At 49.8% G+C, this 19,344-nt stretch overlaps 1 protein-coding gene across 1 annotated transcript in view; it reads left to right on the top strand.

The window, feature by feature from the left end:
• Nucleotides 1-17,285, top strand: part of LOC123992479 (rho guanine nucleotide exchange factor TIAM1-like) — a 32,277-nt gene extending 14,992 nt beyond the window's left edge. The window contains 10 exon segments of the mRNA XM_046293645.1: nt 786-965; nt 3,453-3,571; nt 7,786-7,894; nt 8,977-9,035; nt 11,188-11,296; nt 13,204-13,291; nt 13,587-13,678; nt 13,681-13,725; nt 13,728-13,757; nt 15,162-17,285. Of these exon segments, the coding sequence (XP_046149601.1) occupies nt 786-965; nt 3,453-3,571; nt 7,786-7,894; nt 8,977-9,035; nt 11,188-11,296; nt 13,204-13,291; nt 13,587-13,678; nt 13,681-13,725; nt 13,728-13,757; nt 15,162-15,589 (1,259 nt within the window). The 3' untranslated portion in view covers nt 15,590-17,285.
• The last annotated feature ends 2,059 nt before the right edge of the window (nt 17,286-19,344 follow it).

The raw sequence follows: 19,344 nt of genomic DNA, 5'->3' as shown, positions 1-19,344 counted from the left end.
GGGCAGGGTAGCCTAGTGGTTAGAGTGTAGAGGTGGTAGGGTAGCCTAGTGGTTAGAGTGTAGAGGGGGCAGGGTAGCCTAGTGGTTAGAGTGTAGAGGTGGCAGGGTAGCCTAGTGGTTAGAGTGTAGAGGAGGCAGCGTAGCCTAGTGGTTAGAGTGTAGAGGTGGCAGGGTAGCCTAGTGGTTAGAGTGTAGAGGTGGCAGGGTAGCCTAGTGGTTAGAGTGTAGAGGTGGTAGGGTAGCCTAGTGGTTAGAATGTAGAGGGGGCAGGATAGCCTAGTGGTTAGAGTGTAGAGGCGGCAGGGTAGCCTAGTGGTTAGAGTGTAGAGGTGGCAGGGTAGCCTAGTGGTTAGAGTGTAGAGGTGGCAGGGTAGCCTAGTGGTTAGAGTGTAGAGGTGGCAGGGTAGCCTAGTGGTTAGAGTGTAGAGGTGGCAGGGTAGCCTAGTGGTTACAGGAAGGAAGTAACCGGAAGGTTTCAAGTTCAAACCCCCGAGCTGACATGGTACAAATCTGTCGTTCTGCCCCCTGAACAGGCAGTTAACCCACGTTTCCTAGGCCGTCATTGTAAATAAGAATTTGTTCTTTAACTGACTTGCCTGGTTAAATAAAGGTAACATAAAAATGAGTTTGACACCCCTGACGCAAGAGCATAGTAGCAGCAAACATTCAGGGGGACTTCTCTAAGTCGGATGTTATTTAATTATCCAGCTCCTCTGAAACACTTGGAGGTCGCGTGTGTAAAACCTTCTTCTTCTTCTTCTCCTCCTCTCTCATTGCACATCCAGCTAAGACCGATGCAGACTTCAAGGCGTTTCTGGAAGAGAGGAACCCGAAACAGCAACACTCCTCAACCCTGGAGTCCTACCTGATCAAACCCATCCAGAGAGTTCTGAAGTACCCACTACTACTGAGAGAGCTGTACTCACTGACAGACCCGGACAGTGAAGAACACTATCACCTGAATGGTAAGGAGGGAGAGGTGTGTCCTATAGTACCCACTACTACTGAGAGAGCTGTAGGAGGAGGGAGGGAGGGGTGTGTCCTATAGTACCCACTACTACTGAGAGAGCTGTAGGAGGAGGGAGGGAGGGAGGGAGGGAGGGAGGGGTGTGTCCTATAGTACCCACTACTACTGAGAGAGCTGTAGGAGGAGGGAGGGAGGGGTGTGTCCTATAGTACCCACTACTACTGAGAGAGCTGTAGGAGGAGGGAGGGAGGGAGGGGTGTGTCCTATAGTACCCACTACTACTGAGAGAGTTGTAGGAGGAGGGAGGGGTGTGTCCTATAGTACCCACTACTACTGAGAGAGCTGTAGGAGGAGGGAGGGAGGGAGGGGTGTGTCCTATAGTACCCACTACTACTGAGAGAGCTGTAGGAGGAGGGAGGGAGGGAGGGAGGGGTGTGTCCTATAGTACCCACTACTACTGAGAGAGCTGTAGGAGGAGCGAGGGAGGGGTGTGTCCTATAGTACCCACTACTACTGAGAGAGCTGTAGGAGGAGGGAGGGGTGTGTCCTATAGTACCCACTACTACTGAGAGAGCTGTAGGAGGAGGGAGGGAGGGTGTGTCTATAGTACTCCCCATTTGGTAATGGGGGAGGGTGGTTGGGTTGGTAATGGGGAGGGTGGTTGGGTTGGGTAATGGGGGAGGGGTTGGGTAATGGGGAGGCTGGTTGGGTTGGTAATGGGTGGTTGGGTTGGTAATGAGGGGAGGGTGGTTGGGTTGGTAATCGGGGGAGGGTGGTTGGGTTGGTAATGGGGGGAGGGTGGTTGGGTTGGTAATGGGGGGGTGGTTGGGTTGGTAATGGGGGGGTGGTTGGGTTGGTAATGGGGGGGGGTGGTTGGGTTGGTAATAGGGAGAGGGTGGTTGGGTTGGTAATGGGGGAGGGTGGTTGGGTTGGTAATAGGGGGAGGGTGGTTGGGTTGGTAATGGGGGGGTGGGTTGGTAATGGGGGAGGGTGGTTGGGTTGGTAATGGGGGGGAGGGTGGTTGGGTTGGTAATGGGGGGAGGGTGGTTGGGTTAGTAATGGGTGGTTGGGTTGGTAATGGGGGAGGGTGGTTGGGTTGGTAATGGGGGGGAGGGTGGTTGGGTTGGTAATGGGGAGGGTGGTTGGGTTGGTAATGGGGGGAGGGTGGTTGGGTTAGTAATGGGTGGTTGGGTTGGTAATAGGGGGAGGGTGGTTGGGTTGGTAATGGGGGGAGGGTGGTTGGGTTGGTAATGGGGGGAGGGTGGTTGGGTTGGTAATGGGGGGGTTGGGTTGGTAATGGGGGGAGGGTGGTTGGGTTGGTAATGGGGGGAGGGTGGTTGGGTTGGTAATGGGGGGGTGGTTGGGTTGGTAATGGGGGGAGGGTGGTTGGGTTGGTAATGGGGGAGGGTGGTTGGGTTGGTAATGGGGGGGGAGGGTGGTTGGGTTGGTAATGGGGGGAGGGTGGTTGGGTTGGTAATGGGGGGAGGGTGGTTGGGTTGGTAATGGGGGAGGGTGGTTGGGTTGGTAATAGGGGAGGGTGGTTGGGTTGGTAATGGGGGAGGGTGGTTGGGTTGGTAATGGGGGAGGGTGGTTGGGTTGGTAATGGGGGAGGGTGGTTGGGTTGGTAATGGGGGGAGGGTGGTTGGGTTGGTAATGGGGGGGGGTGGTTGGGTTGGTAATGGGGAGGGTGGTTGGGTTGGTAATGGGGGGAGGGTGGTTGGGTTGGTAATGGGGGGAGGGTGGTTGGGTTGGTAATGGGGGGAGGGTGGTTGGGTTGGTAATGGGGGGAGGGTGGTTGGGTTGGTAATGGGGGAGGGTGGTTGGGTTGGTAATGGGGGGAGGGTGGTTGGGTTGGTAATGGGGGGGAGGGTGGTTGGGTTGGTAATGGGGGGGGGGGAGGGTGGTTGGGTTGGTAATGGGGGGAGGGTGGTTGGGTTGGTAATGGGGGGAGGGTGGTTGGGTTGGTAATGGGGGAGGGTGGTTGGGTTGGTAATGGGGGGGTGGTTGGGTTGGTAATGGGGGGTGGTTGGGTTGGTAATGGGGGGGGGTGGGTTGGTAATGGGGGGGTGGTTGGGTTGGTAATGGGGGGGTGGTTGGGTTGGTAATGGGGGAGGGTGGTTGGGTTGGTAATGGGGGGTGGTTGGGTTGGTGGATGGGTGGGTCATGTGAGAGAGCATTACCATAAGGTCAGCATTTATTTCCATGTTTTATTTACCTAGGCTAGTGTGTGTGTGTGTGTGTGTGTGTGTGTGTGTGTGTGTGTGTGTGTGTGTGTGTGTGTGTGTGTGTGTGTGTGTGTGTGTGTGTGTGTGTGTGTGTGTGTGTGTGTGTGTGTGTGTGTGTGTGTCCTTATTTCATCAATGGCAAAACGGGTGTACTGCACACTACTACTTGGCAACATTAAGATGAATGCATGTAGTCATTGAGTCATTTCCTCTCGTAGATTATACTAACAGCGCTTCTCTTCTCTCTCCTTCCTGTCCAGTCGCTATGAAGGCCATGAACAAGGTGGCCAGTCACATCAATGAGATGCAGAAGATCCACGAGGAGTTTGGGTTGGTGTTTGACCAGCTCATAGCGGAGCAGAGTGGAGACAAGAAAGAGGTACGGTGGTGGTGGTGTAAGGAGAGGTACGGTGGTGGTGGTGTTGTAAGGAGAGGTACGGTGGTGGTGTTGTAAGAAGAGGTACGGTGGTGGTGTTGTAAGGAGAGGTACGGTGGTGTTGTTGTAAGGAGAGGTACGGTGGTGGTGTTGTAAGGAGAGGTACGGTGGTGGTGTTGTAAGGAGAGGTACGGTGGTGGTGTTGTAAGGAGAGGTACGGTGGTGGTGTTGTAAGGAGAGGTACGGTGGTGGTGTTGTAAGGAGAGGTACGGTGGTGGTGTTGTAAGGAGAGGTACGGTGGTGGTGGTGTTGTAAGAAGAGGTACGGTGGTGGTGTTGTAAGGAGAGGTACGGTGGTGGTGTTGTTGTAAGGAGAGGTACGGTGGTGTTGTTGTAAGAAGAGGTAAGGTGGTGGTGTTGTAAGAAGAGGTACGGTGGTGGTGTTGTAAGAAGAGGTACGGTGGTGGTGGTGTTGTAAGAAGAGGTACGGTGGTGGTGGTGGTGTTGTAAGGAGAGGTACGGTGGTGTTGTTGTAAGAAGAGGTACGGTGGTGGTGTTGTATGGAGAGGTACGGTGGTGTTGTTGTAAGGAGAGGTACGGTGGTGTTGCTGTAAGGAGAGGTACGGTGGTGGTGGTGGTGTTGTAAGGAGAGGTACGGTGGTGGTGGTGTTGTAAGAAGAGGTATGGTGGTGGTGGTGGTGTTGTAAGGAGAGGTACGGTGGTGGTGGTGTAAGGAGAGGTACGGTGGTGGTGGTGGTGGTGTAAGGAGAGGTACGGTGGTGGTGGTGGTGGTGTAAGAAGAGGTACGGTGGTGGTGGTGTTGTAAGGAGAGGTACGGTGGTGGTGGTGGTGGTGGTGTGTAAGGAGAGGTATGGTGGTGGTGGTGGTGTTGTAAGGAGAGGTACGGTGGTGGTGGTGGTGGTGGTGTAAGGAGAGGTACGGTGGTGGTGGTGGTGGTGGTGGTGTAAGGAGAGGTACGGTGGTGTTGTTGTAAGAAGAGGTACGGTGGTGGTGGTGTAAGAAGAGGTACGGTGGTGGTGGTGTTGTTGTAAGGAGAGGTACGGTGGTGGTGTTGTAAGGAGAGGTTTTACTGGTGGTGGTGTTGTTGTAAGGAGAGGTACGGTGGTGGTGTTGTAAGGAGAGCAAACGGTGGTGGTGTTTTTGTACGGTGGTGGTGGTGTTGTAAGGAGAGGTACGGTGGTGTTGTTGTATGGAGAGGTACGGTGGTGGTGGTGTAAGAAGAGGTACGGTGGTGGTGGTGTTGTTGTAAGGAGAGGTACGGTGGTGGTGTTGTTGTAAGGAGAGGTACGGTGGTGGTGTTGTAAGGAGAGGTACGGTGGTGGTGTTGTGGGTTGGTGGTGGTGTTGTAAGGAGATCTTTGGGGTACGGTGGTGGTTGTTGTAAGGGAGGTACTGGTGGTGGTGGTGTTGTTGTAAGGAGAGGTACGGTGGTGGTGGTGTGTATTTATGGTGGTGGTGGTGTTGTAAGTTTGAGAGGTACGGTGGTGGTGGTGTTGTTGTAAGGAGAGGTACGGTGGTGTAAGGAGAGGTACGGTGGTGGTGTTGTAAGAAGAGGTACGGTGGTGGTGGTGTTGTTGTAAGGAGAGGTACGGTGGTGTAAGGAGAGGTACGGTGGTGGTGTTGTAAGGAGATGTACGGTGGTGGTGTTGTGAGAAGAGGTACGGTGGTGGTGTTGTAAGAAGAGGTACGGTGGTGGTGTTGTTGTAAGGAGAGGTACGGTGGTGTTGTAAGAAGAGGTACGGTGGTGTTGTAAGAAGAGGTACGGTGGTGGTGGTGTTCTAAGGAGAGGTACGGTGGTGGTGTTGTTGTAAGGAGAGGTACGGTGGTGGTGTTGTAAGAAGAGGTACGGTGGTGTTGTAAGAAGAGGTACGGTGGTGTTGTAAGGAGAGGTACGGTGGTGTCGGTGTTGTAAGGAGAGGTACGGTGGTGGTGGTGTTGTAAGGAGAGGTACGGTGGTGGTGGTGTTGTAAGAAGAGGTACGGTGGTGGTGTTGTAAGAAGAGGTACGGTGGTGGTGGTGGGGGTGTAAGAAGAGGTACGGTGGTGGTGTTGTAAGGAGAGGGACGGTGGTGTCGGTGTTGTAAGAAGGTGGTGTTGTAAGGAGAGGTACGGTGGTGGTGTTGTAAGGAGAGGTACGGTGGTGGTGGTGTTGTAAGAAGAGGTACGGTGGTGGTGTTGTAAAGAGAGGTACGGTGGTGGTGTTGTAAGGAGAGGTACGGTGGTGTTGTTGTAAGGAGAGGTACGGCGGTGTTGTTGTAAGGAGAGGTACGGCGGTGTTGTTGTAAGGAGAGGTACGGTGGTGTTGTTGTAAGGAGAGGTACGGTGGTGGTGGTGTTGTAAGAAGAGGTACGGTGGTGGTGTTGTAAGAAGAGGTACGGTGGTGGTGGTGTAAGAAGAGGTACGGTGGTGGTGGTGTTGTAAGGAGAGGTACGGTGGTGGTGTTGTAAGAAGAGGTACGGTGGTGGTGGTGTAAGAAGAGGTACGGTGGTGGTGGTGTAAGAAGAGGTACGGTGGTGGTGGTGTTGTAAGGAGAGGTACGGTGGTGTTGTTGTAAGGAGAGGTACGGTGGTGGTGGTGTTGTAAGGAGAGGTACGGTGGTGGTGTTGTAAGAAGAGGTACGGTGGTGGTGGTGTAAGGGTACGGTGGTGGTGTTGTAAGGAGAACGGTGGTGGTGTTGTGAGAAGAGGTACGGTGGTGGTGTTGTTGTAAGGAGAGGTACGGTGGTGGTGTTGTAAGGAGAGGTACGGTGGTGGTGGTGTTGTAAGGAGAGGTACGGTGGTGGTGTTGTAATGAGAGGTACGGTGGTGGTGTTGTAAGGAGAGGTACGGTGGTGGTGGTGTAAGAAGAGGTACGGTGGTGGTGGTGTTGTAAGGAGAGGTACGGTGGTGGTGTTGTAAGAAGAGGTACGGTGGTGGTGGTGTAAGAAGAGGTACGGTGGTGGTGGTGTAAGAAGAGGTACGGTGGTGGTGGTGTTGTAAGGAGAGGTACGGTGGTGTTGTTGTAAGGAGAGGTACGGTGGTGGTGGTGTTGTAAGGAGAGGTACGGTGGTGGTGTTGTAAGAAGAGGTACGGTGGTGGTGGTGTAAGGAGAGGTACGGTGGTGGTGTTGTAAGGAGAGGTACGGTGGTGGTGTTGTGAGAAGAGGTACGGTGGTGGTGTTGTTGTAAGGAGAGGTACGGTGGTGGTGGTGATGTAAGGAGAGGTACGGTGGTGGTGTTGTAAGAAGAGGTACGGTGGTGGTGTTGTAAGGAGAGGTACGGTGGTGGTGTTGTAAGGAGAGGTACGGTGGTGGTGTTGTGAGAAGAGGTACGGTGGTGGTGTTGTTGTAAGGAGAGGTACGGTGGTGGTGTTGTAAGGAGAGGTACGGTGGTGGTGTTGTTGTAAGAAGAGGTACGGTGTGTGGTGTTGTAAGGAGAGGTACAGTGGTGGTGTTGTTGTAAGGAGAGGTACGGTGGTGGTGTTGTAAGGAGAGGTACGGTGGTGGTGTTGTAAGAAGAGGTACGGTGGTGGTGTTGTGAGAAGAGGTACGGTGGTGGTGTTGTAAGGAGAGGTACGGTGGTGGTGTTGTAAGGAGAGGTACGGTGGTGGTGTTGTGAGAAGAGGTACGGTGGTGGTGTTGTTGTAAGGAGAGGTACGGTGGTGGTGTTGTAAGGAGAGGTACGGTGGTGGTGTTGTTGTAAGAAGAGGTACGGTGTCGGTGTTGTAAGGAGAGGTACAGTGGTGGTGTTGTTGTAAGGAGAGGTACGGTGGTGGTGTTGTAAGGAGAGGTACGGTGGTGGTGTTGTAAGAAGAGGTACGGTGGTGGTGTTGTGAGAAGAGGTACGGTGGTGGTGGTGTGAGGAGAGGTACGGTGTCGGTGTTGTAAGGAGAGGTACGGTGGTGGTGGTGTTGTAAGAAGAGGTACGGTGGTGGTGTTGTAAGGAGAGGTACGGTGGTGGTGTTGTTGTAAGGAGAGGTACGGTGGTGGTGGCGTAAGGAGAGGTATCGTGGTTGTGTTGTAACATGGTTGTGTTGTAACATGGTTGTGTTGTAACATGGTTGTGTTGTGACATGGTTGTGTTGTGACATGGTTGTGTTGTGACATGGTTAGGTTGTAACATGGTTGTGTTGTGACATGGTTGTGTTGTATCATGGTTGTGTTGTATCATGGTTCTGTTGTAACATGGTTGTGTTGTAACATGGTTGTGTTGTGTGTTGTAGGTTGCTGATCTGTCGATGGGGGACTTGCTGCTCCACACCAGCGTAGCCTGGATCAACCCTCCCTCCTCCCTGGGCAAATGGAAGAAAGAACCCCAACTGGCTGCATTCAGTACGTTAAGGACAACACCTAGTGTGCATCCTAATACCCTACTCAGAACCATGCAGCTGATGGGGTTCTAGTTCTAGAACAGGATGAATCCACTCAGAACCATGCAGCTAATGGGGTTTTAGTTCTAGAACAGGATGAATCTACTCAGAACCATGCAGCGAATGGGGTTTTAGTTCTAGAACAGGATGAATCCACTCAGAACCATGCAGCTAATGGGCTTTTAGTTCTAGAACAGGATGAATCCACTCAGAACCATGCAGCTAATGGGGTTCTAGTTCTAGAACAGGATGAATCCACACAGAACCATGCAGCTAATGGGGTTTTAGTTCTAGAGAAGGATGAATCCACTCAGAGCCATGCAGCTAATGGGGTTCTAGTTCTAGAACAGGATGAATCCACTCAGAACCATGCAGCTAATGGGCTTTTAGTTCTAGAGCAGGATGAATCCACTCAGAACCATGCAGCTAATGGGGTTCTAGTTCTAGAACAGGATGAATCCACTCAGAACCATGCAGCTAATGGGCTTTTAGTTCTAGAGCAGGATGAATCCACTCAGAAACATGCAGCTAATGGGGTTCTAGTTCTAGAACAGGATGAATCCACTCAGAACCATGCAGCTAATGGGGTTCTAGTTCTAGAACAGGATGAATCCACTCAGAACCATGCAGCTAATGGGGTTCTAGTTCTAGAACAGGATGAATCCACTCAGAACCATGCAGCTAATGGGGTTCTAGTTCTAGAACAGGATGAATCCACTCAGAACCATGCAGCTAATGGGGTTCTAGTTCTAGAACAGGATGAATCTACTTAGATCCTTCTCTAGATCACTCTTAGACTGGCTGTCTGTTAGTTAAGGATACATGTACCACTCTGTCTAATGGCAAACGGTGTCCCCTATTCCCTATATAGTGCGCAACTTTTGACCACAGCCCATTTGGGACTGAGTGCAAACCTGATAACTCAATGATCACAATATATTATGGTAACTTACTTGTGTATTTGAAAAGTATTACTCAAACAATGACGTGGTTTTGAGAAATCGGTGTGAGAAGTCTTTCTGCTAACCATTCTTCTTCGTTCAGTCTTCAAAACAGCCGTGGTGTTTGTGTGCAAGGATGGCTCCAAGCAGAAGAAGAAAATGGTGAGTTCCATCGCTCTGAAGACATCATGGTTGGGGTCAGGTGCGTGTTGGTCTGTCTGGGGGGCGTATCTAAGGTCTGTCTGAGGGGCGTATCTAAGGTCTGTCTGTCTGTCTGGGGGCGTATCTAAGGTCTGTCTGGGGGCGTATCTAAGGTCTGTCTGGGGGCGTATCTAAGGTCTGTCTGGGGGCGTATCTAAGGTCTGTCTGGGGGCGTATCTAAGGTCTGTCTGTCTGTCTGGGGGCGTATCTAAGGTCTGTCTGGGGGCGTATCTAAGGTCTGTCTGGGGGCGTATCTAAGGTCTGTCTGGGGGCGTATCTAAGGTCTGTCTGGGGGCGTATCTAAGGTCTGTCTGGGGGCGTATCTAAGGTCTGTCTGGGGGCGTATCTAAGGTCTGTCTGGGGGCGTATCTAAGGTCTGTCTGGGGGCGTATCTAAGGTCTGTCTGTCTGTCTGGGGGCGTATCTAAGGTCTCTGTCTGGGGGCGTATCTAAGGGCTGTCTGTATCTAAGGTCTGTCTGGGGGCGTATCTAAGGTCTGTCTATCTAAGGTCTGTCTGGGGGCGTATCTAAGGTCTGTCTGGGGGAGTATCTAAGGTCTGTCTGGGGGCGTATCTAAGGTCTGTCTGGGGGCGTATCTAAGGTCTGTCTGGGGGCGTATCTAAGGTCTGTCTGTATGTCTAGGGGGCGTATCTAAGGTCTGTCTGGGGGCGTATCTAAGGTCTGTCTGGGGGCGTATCTAAGGTCTGTCTGTCTGTCTGGGGGCGTATCTAAGGTCTGTCTGGGGGCGTATCTAAGTCTGTCTGTCTGGGGGCGTATCTAAGGTCTGTCTGTCTGGGGCTGTCTGGGGGAGTATCTAAGGTCTGTCTGGGGGCGTATCTAAGGTCTGTCTGTATCTGAGGTCTGTCTAGGGGGCGTATCTAAGGTCTGTCTGTCTGTCTGTCTGGGGGCGTATCTAAGGTCTGTCTGGGGGCGTATCTAAGGTCTGTCTGTCTGTCTGGGGGCGTATCTAAGGTCTGTCTGGGGGCCGTATCTAAGGTCTGTCTGTCTGGGGGCGTATCTAAGGTCTGTCTGTCTGTCTGGGGGCGTATCTAATGGCTGTCTGGGGGAGTATCTAAGGGTCTGTATCTAAGGTCTGTCTGGGGGAGTATCTGAGGTCTGTCTGGGGGCGTATCTAAGGTCTGTCTGGGGGAGTATCTAAGGTCTGTCTGGGGGCGTATCTAAGGTCTGTCTGGGGGCGTATCTAAGGTCTGTCTGGGGGCGTATCTAAGGTCTGTCTGTCTGGGGGCGTATCTAAGGTCTGTCTGTATGTCTGGGGGCGTATCTAAGGTCTGTCTGGGGGCGTATCTAAGGTCTGTCTGTCTGGGGGCTTATCTAAGGTCTGTCTGTATGTCTGGGGGCGTATCTAAGGTCTGTCTGGGGGCGTATCTAAGGTCTGTCTGGGGGCGTATCTAAGGTCTGTCTGGGGGCGTATCTAAGGTCTGTCTGTCTGTCTGGGGGCGTATCTAAGGGCTGTCTGTCTGTCTGGGGGCGTATCTAAGGTCTGTCTGTATGTCTGGGGGCGTATCTAAGGTCTGTCTGTGTGTCTGGGGGCGTATCTATTGTCTGTCTGTGTGTCTGGGGGCGTATATAAGGGCTGTCTGTGTGTCTGGGGGCGTATCTAAGGTCTGTCTGTGTGTCTGGGGGCGTATCTAAGGGCTGTCTGTGTGTCTGGGGGCGTATCTAAGGTCTGTCTGTGTGTCTGGGGGCGTATCTAAGGGCTGTCTGTGTGTCTGGGGGCGTATCTAAGGGCTGTCTGTGTGTCTGGGGGCGTATCTAAGGGCTGTCTGTGTGTCTGGGGGCGTATCTAAGGGCTGTCTGTGTGTCTGGGGGCGTATCTAAGGGCTGTCTGTGTGTCTGGGGGCGTATCTAAGGGCTGTCTGTGTGTCTGGGGGCGTATCTAAGGGCTGTCTGTGTGTCTGGGGGCGTATCTAAGGGCTGTCTGTGTGTCTGGGGGGCGTATCTAAGGGCTGTCTGTGTGTCTGGGGGGCGTATCTAAGGGCTGTCTGTGTGTCTGGGGGGCGTATCTAAGGGCTGTCTGTGTGTCTGGGGGGCGTATCTAAGGGCTGTCTGTGTGTCTGGGGGGCGTATCTAAGGGCTGTCTGTGTGTCTCTCAGGGTGGCTCCCATCGAGCGTCGTCAGTCTCGTCTGAAGACAAGGACCCATTCCGCTTCCGTCACATGATCTCCACAGACACGCTCCAAGTCCGAGCCCTCAATAACCAAGGTACAGTTCAATATAGAGCCTCAATAACCAAGGTACAGTTCAATATAGAGCCCTCAATAACCAAGGTACAGTTCAATATAGAGCCCTCAATAACCAAGGTACAGTTCAATATAGAGCTCTCAATAACCAAGGTACAGTTCAATATAGAGCCCTCAAAAACCAAGGTAAGGTGCAGTACAATATTGAGTGCTCAATAACCACAGTACAGTTCAATATAGAGCCTCAATAACCAAGGTACAGTTCAATATAGAGCCTCAATAACCAAGGTACAGTTCAATATAGAGCCTCAATAACCAAGGTACAGTTCTATATAGAGCCCTCAATAACCAATGTACAGTTCAATATAGAGCCCTCAATAACCAAGGTACAGTTCAATATAGAGCCCTCAATAACCAAGGTACAGTTCAATATAGAGCCTCAATAACCAAGGTACAGTTCAATATAGAGCCTCAATAACCAAGGTACAGTTCAATATAGAGCCCTCAAAAACCAAGGTAAGGTGCAGTACAATATTGAGTGCTCAATAACCACGGTACAGTTCAATATAGAGCCTCAATAACCAAGGTACAGTTCAATATAGAGCCTCAATAACCAAGGTACAGTTCAATATAGAGCCCTCAATAACCAAGGTAAGGTGCAGTTCAATATTGAGTGCTCAATAACCAAGGTACAGTTCAATATAGAGCCCTCAATAACCAAGGTACAGTTCAATATAGAGCCTCAATAACCAAGGTACAGTTCAATATAGAGCCTCAATAACCAAGGTACAGTTCAATATAGAGCCCTCAATAACCAAGGTACAGTTCAATATAGAGCCCTCAATAACCAAGGTACAGTTCAATATAGAGCTCTCAATAACCAAGGTACAGTTCAATATAGAGCCCTCAATAACCAAGGTACAGTTCAATATAGAGCCCTCAATAACCAAGGTACAGTTCAATATAGAGCTCTCAATAACCAAGGTACAGTTCAATATAGAGCCCTCAAAAACCAAGGTAAGGTGCAGTACAATATTGAGTGCTCAATAACCACGGTACAGTTCAATATAGAGCCTCAATAACCAAGGTACAGTTCAATATAGAGCCTCAATAACCAAGGTACAGTTCAATATAGAGGCCTCAATAACCAATGTACAGTTCAATATAGAGCCCTCAATAACCAAGGTACAGTTCAATATAGAGCCCTCAATAACCAAGGTACAGTTCAATATAGAGCCCTCAAAAACCAAGGTACGGTGCAGTACAATATTGAGTGCTCAATAACCACGGTACAGTTCAATATAGAGCCTCAATAACCAAGGTACAGTTCAATATAGAGCCTCAATAACCAAGGTACAGTTCAATATAGAGCCCTCTATAACCAAGGTACAGTTCAATATAGAGCCCTCAAAAACCAAGGTAAGGTGCAGTACAATATTGAGTGCTCAATAACCACGGTACAGTTCAATATAGAGCCTCAATAACCAAGGTACAGTTCAATATAGAGCCTCAATAACCACGGTACAGTTCAATATAGAGCCTCAATAACCAAGGTACAGTTCAATATAGAGCCTCAATAACCAAGGTACAGATCAATATAGAGCCTCAATAACCAAGGTACAGTTCAATATAGAGGCCTCAATAACCAAGGTACAGTTCAATATAGAGCCTCAATAACCAAGGTACAGTTCAATATAGAGCCCTCAATAACCAAGGTACAGTTCAATATAGAGGCATTCAGTGTGTGTGTGTGTGTGTGTGTGTGTGTGTGTGTGTGTGTGTGTGTGTGTGTGTGTGTGTGTGTGTGTGTGTGTGTGTGTGTGTGTGTGTGTGTGTGTGTGTGTGTGTGTGTGTGTGTGTGTGTGTGTGTGTGTGTGTGTGTGTGTGTGCCTGTGTGTGTGGGCCTGTGTGTGTGTGTGTTCCGTGCAGAAGGAGAGGCCTCTGCCGTATGTGAGATCGTCCACGTCAAGTCGGAGTCAGAAGGACGGCCGGAGAGGATATTCCACCTGTGCTGCAGGTGAGCCTCCCGATCTTATTGATCAACTGATGTCTGTCAGTCCTGACTGAGGACAACAATGACAGTATGTCACTGATTTATTTTAGAGCCACCATCAATAGCTCTTAATAGTTTTCCATTTTAAATACTTTTCATATTTTTTTCATATTTAATGAATTAATTGATTCCCAAAGCGCTGTAAGTGTGGAAGCTCCTTGATGTTGATCAATGCTGTGGATGTTGACCTATATATCTCTCGACCATCTGAGAATGTCTTAATTATCCAACCAATTAAATCCATTTCTGTCCCGTCCAGTTCTGTGGACAGTAAGAAGGACTTCCTGAAGACAGTCCACTCCATCCTGAGAGATAAACAACGACGCCAGCTGATGAAGACAGAGTCTCTACCCCCAACCAGCAGTATGTCCCCTTTGGAGGCAAACGCCTCTGTGCCCTGAAGGAGCCAGACCTGCCATGAACAGAGCAGGTAGGTGCTGTGGAGGATGGAGGTAGGGATGGGATGGAGGATGGGATGGAGGATGGGGGATGGAGGATGGGATGGAGGATGGAGGATGGGATGGAGGATGGAGGATGGGATGGAGGATGGAGGATGGGATGGAGGATGGAGGATGGGATGGAGGATGGAGGATGGGGGATGGGGGATGGAGGATGGGATGGGGGATGGAGGATGGGATGGAGGATGGAGGATGGGATGGAGGATGGGATGGAGGATGGAGGATGGGATGGAGGATGGGATGGAGGATGGGATGGAGGATGGGGGATGGAGGATGGGATGGAGGATGGGATGGAGGATGGAGGATGGGATGGGATGGGATGGAGGATGGGATGGAGGATGGAGGATGGGATGGAGGATGGGATGGAGGATGGGATGGAGGATGGGATGGAGGATGGGATGGAGGATGGAGGATGGGATGGAGGATGGAGGATGGGATGGAGGATGGGATGGAGGATGGGATGGAGGATGGAGGATGGGATGGAGGATGAGGATGGGATGGGATGGGATGGAGGATGGGATGGGAGGATGATGGAGGATGGGGAGGATGGGATGGAGGATGGGATGGATGGATGGGAGGATGGAGGATGGATGGGATGGAGGATGGGATGGAGGATGGGATGGAGGATGGGATGGAGGATGGGATGGAGGATGGGATGGAGGGTGGGATGGAGGATGGGATGGAGGATGGGATGGAGGGTGGGATGGAGGATGGGATGGAGGGTGGGATGGAGGATGGGATGGAAGATGGGATGGAGGATGGGGGTGTGGCTAACTGCTTTAATCATCACGCTAACGTCTAGCTTTATGCTGTGTTTATATTATACCTCGTCTACCTCATCTTACCTCATCTACCTTGTCTACCTCATCTACCTCATCTTACCTCATCTACTTAATCCCCATTATTATTACTTACCCTCTTGCTCGTTTGCACCCCGGTATCTCTACTGGGACATCATCATCTGCACATCTATTCACTCAGTATTAATGCTACATTGTAATTATTTCGCCTCTATGGCCTATTTATTGCCTTACCTCCCTAATCTTCTACATTTACACACACTGTACATAGATTTTCCTGTTTATCCTTTCTTTTGTGTTATTGACTGAACGTTTGTTTACGTGTAACTCTGTGTTGTTGTTTTTGTCGCACTGTTTTGCTTTAGGTCGCAGTTGTAAATAAGAACTTGTTCTCAACTGGCCTACCTGGTTAAATAAAGGTGTTCTCACCTGGCCTACCTGGTTAAATAAAGGTGTTCTCACCTGGCCTACCTGGTTAAATAAAGGTGTTCTCAACTAGCCTACCTGGTTAAATAAAGGTTATATAATCAATTCATCCCAGTGAAACCATAATATGTGTCTGTCTTCCCTCTGCAGTGTCAGACCCGGCCCGGACCCTGGGCCGGAGGAAACTGGTGAGGAACCGTTTCACTATCGACACAGACATCGTCTTCGACGGCGAGCCGGACCAGGAGTCCCCTCTGTCTCCACTGTCCCCTGAAGAGCCTGAGGGACAGGGACAAAAGGAAGGACAGGGACGGGGGGAGGTGCAGGCAGGGGATACGGACCGCTGGGTGGAGGAGCAGTTTGACCTGGAGCGCTACGAGGAGGAGCAGGAGGCGCAGCAGGAGGCGCAGGTGAAAGGAGGAGGGGACGTTAAAGAGACAGACATCCTTAGTGACGATGACGATTTCTGCCAGTCTGTCGGAGGACCCTCCACTGAACCTCTATCCACCACAGACCTAGAAGGGCCCGTAGGGGCCCTGTCCATGGGAGAAGAATGCAAAGAGGTGGGTGGGCCCTAAACACCTCCAGCCCCAGGGAGGCACGGGGACCACTACCCCAGGGATGAGGCTCTCCCACCCGGGGAAGCAGTGTGCTCTGGTTGGGGTGAGCGTGGATGACCAGGGGTCTAGGGGGGAGGCTGAGGACATCTGGGTACGCAGGGAGGACTGTCCCTCGGACTCATCAGAGCTAGACTAGAGGAGGAGAGAGAACTCTACAGACAGTGTGCCTCAGACAGAGAGCTTTACACTTCTTTTAACCAGGTCCTATAGGGTAACCCATAGGCCCCTGGTAAAAATATAAAAAAAGTAGTGCACTATATAGGGAATAGGGTACATTTTGGGACACAGTTCATGGGCTTCAAGACAAGAGACGATCCAGTGAACTCAAGTCAATCAATCCCCATCCAACCATAATGCATGTGTATAGACATGTATGGTACGTCTACTGTGAGAGTTCTCCTCCTTGCCAATGTGGTTCAATTGTGTTGTTGTTTTTTTGTAGTGTACAGATAGACTGGTGAACTTCGAACTGAAGCCCTCCAATGGGAGCAATACTGGAATACAAGGAGAGGAGAGCGGTCTTATCCAATCAACCAATGATATAGAGACATGGAGGGCTCTTCCAATCCTGGTGACGTAGAGGCCAGGCTGTAAGAGATTGACACTGACTGTCTAATGGTACAATCGTGGACCCTGATCAATACTGTCGATTGGCATGGTTTGCACATAGGGGTAGATTCCTGGGGCTACTATAGGTTCCTGCTTATTGTTGCCACGTGGGTATTTGTTGTGAAAACACGAAGCCTTGTCTGAGAGACAGAGAGACTTTGAATCATAGTAAAGAGTTGTATATTATTTAAATATCAACATAATACTCGATGGTAGAGGACAGCCTCGTCAAGTCTTTAAAGTCGCCTGTTTTCACAGTATTTTATCTACTCAGTTTCTCAATATACTTCTGTTGATGTGTATATCATTTTGACATCCTGTTTTGTAAATCGAAACCAGGCTCTCATTTTTTTGTGTTGTGTTATTAAAACAATTTTTTTCGTTCTGTGATGACATAGAATAACAGATGTTCGTTTTATTGACCTCATCTTCACTCAAGTTAAGGGATTTCAATTGTTTTTTTTTCAGTTTTATAAAATCCTGTTTTACTTGAATTGTCATATTATTTTTGTTATTTTTTGTCTTTTTTATTTTATTTTTCATTCCATTTTTTTTTTATTTTTACTTTCCGGTCATTTTATTGGTCTTCATGACACCCGTTCTGATTACTACACCCTGTCACCTTTTATTATTACCAACACTGTTAGTGCACGTTCTTTGTTGTGGACGACGTGCACATACATTCATTACATTCCAGTATTTTACTGTTAAGAATTTTTGTTTTAAATCTTGTTGTTTCACCAGCCAATAATGCATTTTCAAAACCATGTTGTTTTTTTTTTTTTAATTGGTGTTGATTATATTTTTTTGCCACAAAAAAAAAAAAGACCTTCTTAAATACGTATAAAACTTGCTGGATGCAATCAAGATGGTGAAGATGTCTAAACTAGTGTAAAATGTTGAAAATAAATCCTATAATATTACGAATAATACTTGTGAAACTACCCAGTGTGCTACTAAGACTACATTTGTATTACTCTGTATGTAAATATTGCAATGTGTTGATATCATATCAAATAAATTGGTTTCCTACTTATCATTTACAGCACTGTACGGTTGTTTTTCTGTCATGGTTTGGTTCAACCTCAGCCTCTAGTGGTATCTATACGACTGTGAAAGGTTGTAGAGAACCGTTTTGTCAAGAGACAGAGCGACATTTCTGCACAATATGCCCAGACATGTCTTGGGAAGGGGGGGGATTTTTTTTTTTTTTCAAATTCGGATGAAATTTCCTCCGCGAGGGGATCCGGAAAGAGAGAGAAGATCACACTGTTTCAGAACAGCAGGTGAAAAACAGGTCTCCTAACGGTAAAATATGTACCTCTGAAAGTGGAACCTATATGCATGTATTTTGGAGCTGTAGGGAGATTGCCAGATTCTGAAAATACTAGAGGTACAGTTTGATATGACCCCGTGTATCTATCTTCTTAATGCCCAGCAGGACTTTGTTCTTGATCCTGACAGAGAAAATTTGCTTATGACTATTACATACTCTGCTAAGAAATGTATTCTTCTATTGTGGGCCTCTAATACCCCTCCTACTTTTAAAATGTGGATTGACCAGATTGTTGACTTTCTCCCTCTTGAAAAGCTCACTTATGACCTCCACAAGAGACAGCCCAAGTTTGATAGACTCTGGTCTCCACTATTCAACTATATTTCAAACTGGACAGAGTGAATGGGGTGACTAGGGAAATGTGCAGATACATGTTGTGTAAGGTGCTGTAAAGCCTAAAAACTAATTATTGGCCCGTCGTCTCAGCGAAGGCTAGAAATAGCTGATAAGAACCTTGACAGTGCTGCTGCAAGTTTTATACACAGTGGGGCAAAAATGTATTTAGTCAGCCACCAATTGTGTAAGTTCTCCCACTGACAAAGACGAGAGAGGCCTGTAATTTTCATCATAGGTACACTTCAACTATGACAGACAAAATGAGAAGAAAAAAATCCAGAAAATCACATTGTAGGATTTTTACTGAATTTATTTGAAAATTAGGGACAGGGGGGAGGGGGAGGAAGGGAGGGACAGGGGGAGGAAGGGAGGGACGGGGAGGAAGGGAGGGACAGGGGGAGGAAGGGGGGACAGTGGGAGGAAGAGAGGAGAACAGGGAGGTATAGAGCAGTGTATTTGCTTGGCCCTTGTCATGAAAACAAAGAGCAGCTGTGGTCCCCTCCCTGATCCCAATCCTCCCTGATCCCAATCCTCCCTGATCCCAATCCTCCCTGATCCCATTCCTCCCTGATCCCAATCCTCTCTGATCCCAATCCTCCCTGATCCCATTCCTCCCTGATCCCAATCCTCCCTGATCCCAATCCTCCCTGATCCCATTCCTCCCTGATCTCAATCCTCCCTGATCCCAATCCTCTCTGATCCCATTCCTCCCTGATCCCATTCCTCCCTGATCCCATTCCTCCCTGATCCCAATCCTCCCTGATCCCATTCCTCCCTGATCCCAATCCTCCCTGATCCCAATCCTCTCTGATCCCATTCCTCTCTGATCCCATTCCTCCCTGATCCCAATCCTCCCTGATCCCATTCCTCCCTGATCCCATTCCTCCCTGATCCCAATCCTCCCTGATCCTCCCTGACCCCAATCCTCCCTGATCCAATTCCTCCCTGATCCCAATCCTCCCTGATCCCGATCCTCCCTGATCCTCCCTGATCCCAATCCTCCCTGATCCCAATCCTCCCTAATCCTCCCTGATCCCAATCCTCCCTGATCCCAATCCTCCCTGATCCCAATCCTCCCTAATCCTCCCTGATCCCAATCCTCCCTGATCCCAATCCTCCCTAATCCTCCCTGATCCCAATCCTCCCTAATCCTCCCTGATCCCAATCCTCCCTAATCCTCCCTGATCCCAATCCTCCCTGATCCCATTCCTCCCTGATCCCAATCCTCCCTGATCCTCCCTGATCCCAATCCCCCCTGATCCCAATCCTCCCTGATCCCAATCCTCCCTGATCCCATTCCTCCCTGAACCCATTCCTCTCTGATCCCAATCCTCCATGATCCCATTCCTCCCTGATCCTCCCTGATCCCATTCCTCTCTGATCCCAATCCTCCCTGATCCCATTCCTCCCTGATCCCATTCCTCCCTGAACC

The sequence above is a fragment of the Oncorhynchus gorbuscha genome, linkage group LG13 (assembly GCF_021184085.1).
Source record: "Oncorhynchus gorbuscha isolate QuinsamMale2020 ecotype Even-year linkage group LG13, OgorEven_v1.0, whole genome shotgun sequence".
Lineage (NCBI taxonomy): Eukaryota > Metazoa > Chordata > Actinopteri > Salmoniformes > Salmonidae > Oncorhynchus > Oncorhynchus gorbuscha.
This window is presented reverse-complemented; position numbering and strand designations above follow the sequence as displayed.